This window comes from Dromaius novaehollandiae, chromosome 7 (assembly GCF_036370855.1).
Source record: "Dromaius novaehollandiae isolate bDroNov1 chromosome 7, bDroNov1.hap1, whole genome shotgun sequence".
Taxonomy (NCBI): Eukaryota; Metazoa; Chordata; class Aves; order Casuariiformes; family Dromaiidae; genus Dromaius; species Dromaius novaehollandiae.
In genome coordinates this window covers 37400661-37414667 of record NC_088104.1, presented here as the reverse complement: position 1 = coordinate 37414667, position 14007 = coordinate 37400661, and the positions used below count along the sequence as shown (strand labels likewise).

General features: G+C 38.7%; 1 protein-coding gene across 1 annotated transcript in view; it reads right to left on the bottom strand.

Annotated features, from left to right (window-relative positions):
* Positions 1-14007, bottom strand: part of BMPR2 (bone morphogenetic protein receptor type 2) — a 116063-nt gene that overhangs the window by 47743 nt on the left and 54313 nt on the right. Inside the window, exons 3-4 of the mRNA XM_064515208.1 lie at positions 10527-10700; positions 9019-9198 (exon numbers count right to left, since the gene is read on the bottom strand). Of these exons, the coding sequence (XP_064371278.1) occupies positions 9019-9198; positions 10527-10700 (354 nt within the window). The remainder of the gene's footprint in view (positions 1-9018; positions 9199-10526; positions 10701-14007) is intronic.

Below are 14007 nucleotides of genomic sequence, written 5' to 3'. Positions count from 1 at the left end.
ATAGAATAAATAATTTTTTAATTTTACTAGGTGAGGACTACAATGTACAATATCTTGGCTAATTAAGACACTGTAATTTTTAGGGTAATTATATATTTCACTGCACATGCAGTATCATCAGCTTAAAAACACAGAAGAGCAGAACGAAAAAGTGCTGAACTTGTCTCTGAAGCGCTCTCGTTTTGCATTCAGACTCCAAGGATATAAGCAACCATTTCAGCTCCCAGCATTACATGCCCCCAGAACTGACTACTGACCACTGCACAATCACAGAAAGCAAACCAGGTGTCTGAAATTCCTGTATAAAACATGTGATAACCACCTCTAACTGAAATTTAAACTGAAGTTCTGGTTTTATGAATTTCAAAAAAAGAAGAATTTCACAGAAAGAAGAAAATTAAAAATTGCATTTAACCTTCAAATATAGAGCTGTAGTCGATGTCTTGTTACAGATCTAAGCTCTTTAGTTCTTAGCCAAAATTGTGGATAAACTAATAAGCCAGACATCTATTTCCATATTTCTCCTATTAAATCATATCTTAACTTCTTGCAATTATTTTCAAAGAACTACTTACTAGATTCAAGATTAACTGAAAAATGCTTTATAAGAAGTCAAGACATCAAGATAACTGGAGCTATATTTTACCTCTAAGCATTTTTTTTCTTTCCTCTCAAAACTTTATTTTCTAGAAACAGACTGTGTTATCACCTCCATGGGAACTTGCTCGTGGGCATTTTTGAAAGATACTGATGTTTCGTTATTTACGTTTATTTACGTTTGTTTTGCAGTTTGTAGACTTCCTCTTGTACATTTTAATTTCTGATCTCTTTAAAAATACCTTTAATTGCTGGATTACCTTTGTCTTTAGGCAGCTGTAGCAGTTCAGTCAGGATTGATATACAGTTTTGTACCCATGAGCTCCACTGATTTACAATCCAATATAGTAAGACTGGTTAATGCCCTTCAGCACCGCTGTCCTTCTACCAAAGTTAGAGTCTGTATACACAAAATCCCCAGAATAAGCTGTAGCATCTAAAGCCTGCTATTCTGGTACAAGCGGCATCACACTGAAGAGCGATACAGATGCACACAAGCTCGCGCAGGCAAGCCTCACGGTGACACCTTCCCCTCCGCTTTCCAGGAACGCAGCTCGCTGCCCGGAGTCCCCGTGCACCGGAGATCCCGGACGTTTGGAGATCAGGTTTTACCTGACAACATACCGAAAGGTGGCTGAACAGACAACCTCAGTTCCTCTTCTCAGTAGTGATTACACTCACCAGAGCCCTCACTGCACCAGCAAGTGGCGATCACGTGTCACCGAGAGTTACCACCTACCTCCTCAAGTCTTCAGAGGAGAAACACTCCTATGGTGGTGCAGACTTAACTCATTCCCATACTCCAAGATTTACAGCACCCAGTTCTGGAGTGTTTCTGCTACAGCAGAAACAACTTTCTAAGCTCTAAGCAGAGCAGAATTTGTTTAGGTTAATGTTTATCACCACATGTTTTGCAGCAGCTGAGTTAAAAAAGTGCATCCATCATCCTTGCCTGTTCTCCATTTCGCCTTAAAAATGGATGAGGTAAACCAATTCCTTATCTTCTGCCTTTCTTTATTTACATTCCAATTTTTCACTAAAGCATGTTGAAAGAGTCTCGGTCTCATAAGCCTTACCTACTTTTACCTCACATCTGTAAGGCATTCACAAGAAATGAATGTGCGTTGTCGCAATTGACATCTGCTAGTTATGGCATTAAGTTTATTATAGGAAAAGTCAGACAATATTCAGTATTTGCAGTAAATGGAAAATACATTTACAATATTTGTATTACCCAAGGATATTTGTAGATAATTAAGGTCTTAGCAGGAGCACATAAGACATACCAACTGCAAGAAGCTGATTTCCAGCAGAGATGCAAATTACTGCCTCAAGAGCTGTACATGATGCAAAGAACTGAATTGCCCGTTTACAGATGCTAGTTGACTTAATATGTAAATTGTTTGCTCTTATTGAAGAAGGCAAAAATCATTGATTATATTTCATAAAATGGATATTTCCTTTCTTCGTTCTAGACTTGAAACTGTTAAATAAAATATTATTTGTGTAATACTGGAAATACACAGGACACTTAAAGATGACAATGATGTAGTTTAGAGAATTAAAGCAAATGAATAAGCTAAAAGTTATGTGCACATCTATTTGAAGATTTGAGATCTCTAATGCACTAAAGTAAAATATTTTTAGTCATCTGAAGCAAAGTGCGGTTACGGCTCTAGCACTTCACAAACAAATCACTGCAATTTCACGATACAGACAAAATCCTACCTCCCATCTTTTTCAGATTCCAACAGGTTTTTAAAAGAACATTGGAAAGGTCCTTGCTCTCTGGCCTCCAGGTCGTAACACAGTACTAATTCCTGCTGACACAGCTTTAATTAAAGTCACCTTGCACTGCTCTCACATCAAGTGCACTCCAAACAGTAGTTTGACAAAGCAATAAGGAATGTATTTATACATAGTTATTTTTTAGTTTTTTTGTTTTTTTCCTAAAAATGGTATTTGCAATGTTCCTGCTTTCTCAAATAAACACCTTCATATTACTATGTTGCATTTGCTCTTACTTTATTTCACAACAATTCCAGCATTTTGTGGTTCTGGTGCATAGAAAAATTTCCAAACATTTCTAAAACATTACAATGTCAGCGGAAGTGAAATGCACTGATTTCAGCTTCCTGATTAAATGTTTCTTCAAGAGAAATGATTTGCATTTCACTCCAGTTGCAGACTCCAATTGCACATCAAAGCTTTAATTTTTAATTCAGTAAAGATGCTAGTTTAATCTCAGGAGACTATAATGTCTTAGAAGTTAAAACATTAAATGCTGCTAACAACAATCTTTAAGAGATTCTGCTTTTGATATATCCATTTCTAATGAGAATCACTGAAGTTACTCAAAAAGCACTGCCAGTTATATCAGTCTTGGGTGACTTGCAAAACCTTTCACTGATTCTACAGAAACTAGGCTTTCACTCCTATTTCTGCATAAGCTTCTATACAAATTACTAATTGCCTTAGTATATCCTATGTTGGCTCTCTGCAAGAACTTTCTTTTCTATACTCTTCCCTGCACTAGTCTTTAATGCTATCACTTTTCCCTCTGCCACAACAACGCAAGAGATGGCCTTAATTTGCAGACGTTTCCACAACGCCATTACTCAGTATTTGTAGTAATCTGCACCCTGCATCCCCCCCCAAAAAGCCTCACAGTCAATTCATGTCTTGTAACCAAAGTGCCATTAGCAAAAATTAATAAAACAAAGATTTCTTTTAAGCATTCATTACATTTCAGACAAAAACAAGAACGACAATTGAAGGTTCAAGTAAAGTATAAATCTGTCAAACACTGACAAAAAATCCAAAATATTTTGCCATTGTATCAGTGATCTTATTGAAATACTCTCTAAAAATACACTTCTCATTTTTCACCTGTATTAGTTGTTCTGCACATAATCCCCTTTACCAGAGATACTTATGTGGAAATCGCCCTGCCCATCCACCTGTACGTCCTTCTGCGGGTCGGCAGGATCTGCATGCTCCACAGCGCCCCAACGAGAAATGGTCTGGGAGACACAGGATCACAGGTGCTCCTCCTACACCAACGCTTAGCCACTTCAAAGCAAACTCCTCTGTTTTTTTGTTTTGTTTTTAAAGAGGCATTCAACTCCTTATTTACTGTCTTAAGACTTCCTTTCCTGGCACTCTCCCAGGTATACTTCCCTGCCTTGTACTTCAGTGAAGGTATGTTGCCAACGTATGGTGCCCTATCTCTTTGCTGAAGGAATGATGTGCTGGAATTCCTCTACCATTTCAAAGGTACAAGTTTTAGTCCTTGTGTGGCTCATTCCCCACACCATCTTCCAAGACAGGAGGTCAGCCAAATTGCAAAGGTTTGCAAATTTTGCCTTGCTATAATATCCAAATCACCTGGAAAAAAATACCATGCAAGTACACCTAAGGGAATATGCTTAGTTACAGTGTTTCCTTCGATCAGGCAGACTGGAAATGAAAGAGGCACTCGAACACTGGCTGAAAACTTAGCTGAGCAGGTGCTGCACTTGCCACGCAGAACCCAGGGGAAATAAAAGGCATTTCAGCTACAAATTAACATTGGTGCTACTCTGGTAAAAAGCAGTCCAGATAACAACTGGGAGTGAGCAAGGTTACAACTTCACAAAACCAGCCTAATGTGATCTAATTCACCTTCCCTGGGAGTTAGACTGGGCCATTTGCCCACAGCAACAGGAGTCTAACTGCTGCTTCTCAAAAGCAATAGTTAAATGAAAACAATTTCTTACTACTTTAATTAACCTGACCCAGCCACATACCTTAATAATGACATTTAAATAAACTGTAGCTTCCCTCAAAGTTTCCACAGAATACTAGGAGCGCTCCAAGCCAGATGCATCATGGCTTTTATAGAAGTAGCGAGAAGCCTTGCAAAGAGAGGCCAGGCTGATACTCGGAAAGACAAACCATGCTAGCAGGGCTTTGTAAAAAAGAAACACCAATTTCCTTCTCTGTCTGAGGCAGCCAGGTTCTCTATAACCAAATCTCTGTGCTCTTACTGAAAATAAGTTTTTAAGTCCTCTAAAAATTTCAGCCACTATTTGTTGTTACGAGGAAACCAGCCCCACCTCTTTTTATTTCAGCAATAGTATGTAGCAGTAATGCTCGCCTGTTGCTGCCAGGAATTTTTTGCATGTATCATGTAAATACATCACCCATCATGCAGAAATATATTCTTAATACTAAGTTGTTGTAAGGGTAATTTATTTGCAGTGCTAGAATGCAGCCTTGAGGAAATTAATAATTAAAAATTTGCTTTGTTACTTCGCTCTTGAAGCTATTTTAACTTGAACATTTCATTACACCAATATGTCTATGACCAAAGAGCAAGAGCATTTTCCTCCTTAATTACTTGCTTTCTATTTCAACGGCCATTATAGACGACTGTAGAAATAATCAATTTATCCTCAAAATATTCTCAGAATTTGGGAAGCATTTTGTAGAGACGAGAGTTACGCAGATGTGTTACAAGAGTCTCAAAATAAATATTTGACAAAGCCAGTAGAGTAAACACAGCTCTCCCAAAGCTTTCATCTGCAAACCACAGTTGGCCCTTTTAAGTTGAGGGTTGAGAGTACGTACATATACTAGCTGAAGGCAAGATGGAGTTTTTTTGGTCATGGGGTTATTTTGGTGAACACAGAGGATGGAGAAATAATGAATCTATCCACGGGTTATTTAGCAAAGCATGGAAAAGTATTCCCCCTTCTTTCCCCCCCAAGACATGCAAGTTTAGCCTGTGGATGAGAGGTTGTTTTGAACTTCTGCATTTCAAGGGCTCCAAACTACATAGACAAATCTTCAAATTTCATACAATTCTCATTTGCCAATCTCTACTTCTCTTGACATCAGGAAACAGCTATCTGAAACGTATGTGTTTTTGTTTTTTGTTAATACCTCAGGACCGGGGGCTCTGGACTGCCGGCCAACCTACAGCATTTGCAAAATTCTGACCGGGGGGACTAGCAACCAGTAAACAACTACTCACCTCTTTCTGGATTATCTTTAAGATAGAAGAATATTATGACTCAGATGTATGACTGTTTTAATCATCAGCTGTACATTAAGCAGTAAAGAATAAGTTAAGGGTTTCAAGAACCACTTTGTCCTTAATCTTATATTTTTCAAAGGTTTCTTTACAAGATAGAATGGATTTCTTACATTTATGCCCTGAACAAATATGAATTAATCTGAATAAAAATGTGGTATTCCATTACACACAGATGCGGTTGTGATATAAACACATTTTGACATCCTAAAAGAGAAAAGTTACATAAAAATTTAAGTAGCAGAAGAAGACTTTATAAAAGGAAGATTTGCTATGTTTTGAGAGCAATAACTTTTTATATCTAACATGTATATAGATTTTAATTAATTTACTTTGAGTATTCTTAAAATATTTGTATTCTAGCTACATCTTTTAATGTACCACTGTTATTTGCCCTACAAAATAAAATAATAACTAAAAGATCACATAAAATAAGTTTTTGTTCTTCCATTATCTTTCTTGGCGGATTTGGCTCTAGAGCATCATAGTATTCTCCTGCTGTTTATGCAGGTCTTTCATACAGCTACAAAGAAAGTAAAACATTTTTAAAAGAATACCTACATATTTTCTTAACAGCAATGTTTTAAGTTGACTATGTTCATCAGCAGTCTTTTCAGATTCTGTTACTTATTAACTATTGTCGAATTTACACTTGTTATTCTGAAATTTTTATTTTTGGTGATTTTACTGGAAATCAGCAGAAAAATTTTACAAATACTTCGTTAACTGTTGGCCAAATTCGTTAGGTTTCACATAATTAGCCATACACTATTCACCCCTGCTTTGAAATTGACAGGATCATAAAGAAAAATAAAGTTCTATGAAGCTAACCACCATATGTTTTGCTCTTCAAGAACTGTTCCACTTTCAACATTTTTTATGCCTTATCAAAAATACAGGTGAAATAATGCTCTTACAGTTCATAGGCTATACTGAAAACGTTCTGCAAAAGATCTCCCCCATACGACCCTGATCTGCTCAATTTAATAATCTAAAAGGCATTATGATACATATTGCCACAGCATGTGCAGCTAAACTTACTAGCGTCCTTAAAGCATTCTGATGACTTTATTAGAAAGGCTCAGAAAGTACCCAGACAAGGTGTTCTTGTAGGTCATCTCAAAGCTTCCCAACAGTTCGAGAAAAATTGAACTTTGCCAGTCCAAGAAGTTTGTCTTCAATGTTAAGGTAGCAAGACTAAATTTTACAAAATGGGTTCTGGAAAAAGTAAAGAGGGCTGGGAAAAGAACAGCAGAGAGGCAACTGCCTGGATCTGGGGTCAGTAATGCTGCAGCGGCCTGTTTGTAGCCATCTCCTCTTTCTCTTTGAACCCTTGCACCTTTCTAGGACACCCACCATCTCCGCAGTCCTGAGGGTGTATGGGATTAGCACCGTCACAACCAGCGGGGTCTCTGAGGGCTGTACAAAGAACACACCACAGAAGCACGTGGGGCTGTATGTGAGCACGCGAGGCGGTACGGACTCCTCGAATGGCCAGTCCCCATCTCCTCTAACACAGCCAAAGCAGGCAGACAGCTGTGTGAGGAGCCTACCTTGCTTATGCTCAAAGGCAGATCCGCATATTATGCAAATGGAAGGTGACACAATAACACAAAACAGTCCGAGTCATTAGAAATGTATGCCACAATACCCAATTACAATCAGGTGAATTAAGGACTGCATTACAAGTTTAATTCTGAGATCTTTTTCCCCCTCTCACTTTGCAAGTCAGGCTAGATCTTTCAGTATCAAAATAGTTACTTACTTCTAAATCAAAAGTTCATTTGGAGGTGTTAGCATGCAATATCTGAATTAATTCAGATTGCTCTTTGCAATTTGTACAGATAGAGAAGCACAAGCACAAGTCGTTTCAGAGAAACCTTGCCTCCCTGTTTTTGGGGGGACAGAGAGGGACAAGGAAGTATCTTTAGGTCTTTTTTACCTCCTGTCTAAGTCTCCTGCACTGCACTAACTCCAGTCACATCTGTGGAAACCAAACACATGACTACTGCCAGAGCCAGGCAGTGTCTGTTCTGCTTTGCGTAGTGCTGAGCTCAGACACCGATTCCAAATGGCGACTCTTTACTAGTTCTACAAACAAAACCATCAGCCAAAAGGCACCATGTGTCTTACCAGCTCTCTTTATCCAATTCTACCGCATGTACTTTCCTAACAAAAGGGTTTAACACGCCAAGCCTTCCTTCTGAGCAAAACCACAAAAACTCTATCCTACAGTTATCAGCACCACCTTTGAAAGCAGCAGCAGCACTATCATAGAGTTTAAGTGAATTCAAAAATTATCATCCTAAAAAGAAACTATTCCTTTTGTATTCTATAGTATTCTATAAATACTAAAAAATTACTAAAAATCTATCTAAAAATTACTAAAAAAATAAAAACAAAATAATCAAGCAAACAAAAAAACCCCCTTTTTCACTTCACAAAAAAGTTTCACTGATAAGAAATATTGGATATACAGCAATCGTACTCCGTTTAAACACCTATTTCCCCAATTCAATTTCTCTTTCACAATTTTATTTAGAAAAGGCTATCCAAAAGTTTAGATTGGGCTACTAATTCATCTTTACATATTCTTAATTTTTGGAACACATCATATCACTCTGTGGGGGGGAGTAATGATCTTGCTTCTGTCACAGGACGTTATGGGGTACCTGATACCTTGATTTCTATCCATATGCTATGTTGATTTTCTAATAAATATTTTAATAGATAATCTAATCTGGAAGAAAATTACATTGCTCAAACTAGTATGCTTTGAACATTAAGCCAACGTTAATCTCTGCCAAAGATATGCAAAAGTAAGAAAGAAGTCAGATTTCAAAACACTCCAAGAGTGCTGGAGAGAATCTCAGCAAGCTTATCACATTCTCTCACTGAGATAGGTTCTACTGCTCAAAGCTATCTGTGAACCATGCCTGAATAGATACACCAGACTTTTCAAATATGTCATGATTTTAATGAACTTAGTGGCATGTTTTTACAGAAGCCTGAATCCTTCTGAAAATCCCCAGAGGCTTCTGAAGTTGAGCATCCAAATACTGACGCACCCAAAATTAGAGATCATTTTGGGAAAAAAAACCTATGCACTTAACAGCAGCCTACACAAATACTTCTCTTGTAAGAGCTTAACTCATTCTTTGAAGAGGACTGTGGAATATGTAAATGTGATGAACTTCATATGAAAAAGTTCCATTCCATTTGTTATTTCTGTTGTGTATAAACAGGAAGGTCACAGGTTTCCCATTTTACAATACCACGACATAAAGATCTTTCTCTAAACTACGTGAACCATGAAATGACAATGACAGAAAAGTCTGACTTACTGAAAGGTGTTGTATCAGTAGGGTCAGGAGGTGGGAAGTTTTCAGTGAAGTTGACATTACACAAGTCAGTACTACAACAGCAGAAGCGATATGTTCCATTCTGAATCAAGGAAGGGGTGGTCGTTACTATACACTCTTCAAAGTGACACTCTTGTGGGTCTCCTATATGAGACCAGCATCCTGTAAAAAGAGGTGAATTAAAAAAAACTTTTTTTTTTGAAGGAGGCATTAAATTAATTCTTTGCATGAACATTTAAACACACCTATAAATATCAATATCATATATTACCCAATTAAATGTCACAGAGTGGGGTAAAAACGGTTAACATAATTTCCTTGTCTTCCTTCACTACCAGTTTTTAAACTAACTGAAGAATTTCTTTCGAAACCTACCACAGCCAAGGAAAAACAATACAGGCAGAGATGCAGGCCAACATCAGAGGCATCCAGCTGTCAACCTCAATATGACAAATCCTGAATTCTTGATTCTTCTAAACAGATGTATGCCATTCCCCATTTCTCTGGTAACAGGGACAATACTACCACCCTCTGGCCCGCAGTCTGGACTTACTTGTGACTTAGTCCTCTCCTCAGAGCCAGAAAACAAGACTGCATCTATAATTTGGTGCTTCTTGTGCAATTTCTAACAACTCTGTCCTTCCTCATTGTCAATATCACTTGAATCTTCTACAGGATCACAGCTTATTCTTGGTTTAGTGCAAGCCCCTTCTCCCTACACCAACTCTCTTCTCAAATATGGACAACGTTGGTTACATGTTGTCTGTGCAAAAACGCTTGGAAGAGAAAGCGGCAGTGTGAGGGCAGAGGTAAACAGACAGAACTGCTTCTTTCAGCAGCATGACCAGATCAAACATGAAACAACAGCTTTGAGTGGGAGAACTACACGTGGCCTTGGTAAGCACCACAGTTCTCATACAGCCTTATAATACATTAACGTTTATCAGAGTAATCAAGAGCAGAGTTTGTGAGAGTGAAAAATCAAAGCTCACCTCTAGTAACTATAAGACCCTTCACCCTCCCCTACCATCATACTCTCACCAGAATACTAGATCGACAGCTCGTGATATGTGACAGCCTTGTGATATATTTGCAATCTCCTTTTGTAAACAAACACGTCCAATGAATAAGAAAATACATTTTTAAAACAAAATGCTTATTTTTAAGTTTAACACCACATCACTAAGTATACTGAAACATACTCAAAATCATTTTCCTCTGGACATTTTAAGTAATGAGAAATTTGAGTTTTATTTCCTTTAACTGTGCACTGAAAATGAGCTCATCAGTCTCTTTCAGAAGTCATTCTGAACAAACTTTCTGTTCATATTTAAAAGTGCTAAACAGGAAGATAAAAAAAGTTATGTGTTTGTACAATGTGTGAACAAAACGTCTAGCTTTGCAACCAAGCATCTTCATATCAGCTGGCTGTATCAGAAAAAAGTGAAAAGATTAGCAGAATTACTGCACTTAAATGAAAAGTCATGTACCTTGTTTTACAAGATGTATGTCTCCTTCTCGTGTTTTTTCCCAAAGTCCATAGCAGGTACTACCTTTCATGCACAGAATCGTGCCATTCTCTTGAGAGATTCGGCTCTCACTGATGCCATGGTCCTGCTGATACGGGTCCTTAAATGCACACAGCCGCTCCTCACTCTGTGTAGCTTAAGATAAAAGAAGAAAGTATTTTTTGTCACTAATTTTATTTATAAAATATTAACTTTAATAAAAAGCATGGTTAAGATTTTTCTGAAAAACAACATTCCAGACCATCCTGAACTATAAGCAGCCATTCTTTAAACTGCACTCCAACAGCCAGAAACAGAAGTGGGGTCAACCGCGCAGTTCATTTCACAAAGACGACAAAAAAGCTCAGCAGATGTTTCAGAAGGAATGTCCAAATGTTGGAAATTCACAGGTGCAGAATTTTAAAAAGCAACTGTTAGCTGGTTTCTTCAGGAACTACATCCATTATTTAAGTGTTTTGAGATCCTAACTCAAGCTGATCTTCTCCAGGCTATCAAACAACCCAATGCTTACCCAGTTCAGGTTTTTGTCGTGCTCTTTCTATTGACCTATGTCTTTTTTATACTTTTTTATCCATCTGTTGCACCGACATTTACTTCTTTTCCTTCAACAACCAGCAGTTATTGCTTTTTCACACGGTATTATCAATGAACACCAGCAAGAACACTAACAGCTGAGTACAAGCCATGCGATTCTGCCTAACAGCTCTGGGGAGTACTGACTGTAAATAGGAGCACTGCTGCATCCCCTTCTCCTTGTGCAGCACCCAGCAGGAACACTGCAAAACTTATGAAGAGAGAGCAAAGATAAATACTCACAATCACCTAATTTTATTCAAAATGAAACAAATGCAACAAAAATATCATACTGACTTTAACAAGAATATTTGGCCAACAAACTTCAAAAGTTGAATATCTAAGAACTCAGATGTTTTACCTGTGATTACTGCTTTTTTGGTTATATCATCTCCATTAAAGAACTAAACCATGCTGATATGCCTGTACCATCTCTACTTTAGTAAGAGAAGAATAAATACATTCAAACAGTAAATGCTTTTGAACGGTATCAAGTCCAAGATAAACTTGAGGTTTGTGGTGACTATGCTATTTAGAATATTTTCATTCTTCCCTTGAGTATGATTTGATCAAATGCATGGAAAGGTAGGTGCATAATTACAACGCAGTTAATAAATATTATTCAGCAGTACAGCTTAACAGAGTTACATTCCTAACAAGAATTTGAACAGTGTATCTTAACAAGCAGATTTCATCCCAGTTCTTTAACTCTCATGAAAGCATTGGTAGCAAAAAGATGTAAGGTCAAGTAGATGACAAGCGGCCTCTTGGGACAATTAATTTTAAACTTAAAATAAAATTGTAGAATATGCAATTGTTAATTATTAAGCAGCCCATATGTGTGTAAGACATCTCACTAAGAATTTACTTATTTGGCCATTCTATGGCATTGGCCCCAAAGAAGCTGTGTTTGATAAAGGCAGCTCTACTGCAAAAATGCTGTTTCATTATATCACTAGTGTAGATGATTTGCTACCAGTAAGACAAAATGCGATACAGATGCAGATAAAAATGTCTCACTTCTCAGACTGTTACTATTCATTAAGGAGTCAAAAGATCCTCTCATCCTGGGAGAACTACCAGCAGCTGCGCTGCCCAGAAAGGCAGCCGATCAACGAGACTCCCGGCTACTCTGTGGCAGCAGTCATTAAAATAGCACAATTTGCTCCGTTTATTTTCTAGCGGTCTGGTAGCGCATGTCTGGCCCGTTGACCTGCCTGTCAGCTCAGTGGTGGCGGCCCTCCACCGAGGGCACAGGAACTTCTTCAGCCCCTGAAACTTGGCCACTTGCAACTCCACGTACTCCAACAGCCTGGAGAGCAGCCCACGCTCCTCACCCACCCACCCACGTGCTGCTCAGCGTACTGCTTTATTGCACATCTGTAACTAGAGTTTTATAGCAATGTATGCATTTAAGTTTATTATAACATCAATATAAAGCACTGGCATAGAAACTCAGCTGCCTAGTATTTCACGTAGCTTTTTCTTTTTAAATGAGCACAGTTAATCAAGTTCCTAAGGACAGAAAGGTCACGCATTAAGAGGGGGCATATGCTGCCTCGAGCAGCGCCTGCCAGTCGCACGGAGCAGTTTTCTTCTCCGGAACAGCTGAGTATTCCCGGCGTGAAGCATCTGTCCCCATTCCCCGCTGCATGGCATGCGACCGGCCGCGAAGCTACGCCGCCAAAGAGAGCGCCCGGCTCCCCTGAGAGGACTGGAGCAGCCCCACTTCTTCCAAACCAAAAGGGAAGAAAGTACCACTGAAATAGGATTTTCAGGAGAGAATGGGAGAGAATTATACGTCCTTGTGAAATACGACGTGTCTGCTTCCAGGGACATGACGAAGGCTTCCAAATCCATTGAGGGCGATAGCTGAATGGGACGAAGGTCGTCGGAGAAGTGATTTGTTTTCAGAACGCTCAGACTGCCGCAACATAAGCCCTGTCATCACTTGCCTCTATTGTGAAAAATAAATTAAAAACAAACAAACCCAGAACCAATAGAGTAGCCATACAGATCTGGTCTCTTCATCAAAAAAAAACCCTGTGATTCATTTAAGAAACAAAAATGAAGTAATTCCAGGAAAAGTGCACTTTCATAATTCAGTAGATTAAAAAATTCTTTGAACTAATGGAGAAAACGACTTTGTTTTTGCTTTCTACTCAGAAATGTAGTTACTTGTATCGTGACTGTGCTTCAGAGACACAGGCAGCTTCAACCGGCTACTTTTCTGGCCTGTTCCTCTTTCTACATATCTCTTAGGATAAAGGTTGAGAGGCACGAATGTGCAGAAGCTACTTGAGAAAACAAAAGGTTGTTAACCGTTGTGGTAGGTGCTGTCCAACCACATAGCATAGAAAATAACGGGTCCTACCAAAGGCTTTTCTGATTAAAAAAATAATAACGTATTGCCCCACAAGACGACTTGGGGAGGGGGAAGTGGGCAAGCATGAGAAAGTACAGCATGCAGGGTCAGAGAACTGAGGGCCTATCTGTCATTTTTCTAGCAAACTAATAAAAATGCAAGTTAACTCGCCACAATTTAATGTCAGATGATCTCAGCGGGAAACTTTTCCAACAAAAATAAAGGTTACTCACCCAACAACTAGAGTTTTCATGCTGATCTCTGCACATTCCTCCAATTATAACTTAGACTTCGACTACAACTTAGACCAATAAAACTCCTCTGGGAGCAGTACCCAGCGCAACGCGTCGTTGCCCGCTGCCCCCTCCCCGATGGCTCGGAACATCTGGAGGGCAGGGGACACTTAACAAAAGCTACTTTATGTTTTTCTGAGGCCTCTGTAGGTTCATCGTTGAAGCTGGAACGCCAGAAAACCTGGGTAGGATGTTCAGATACGCAGAAGTC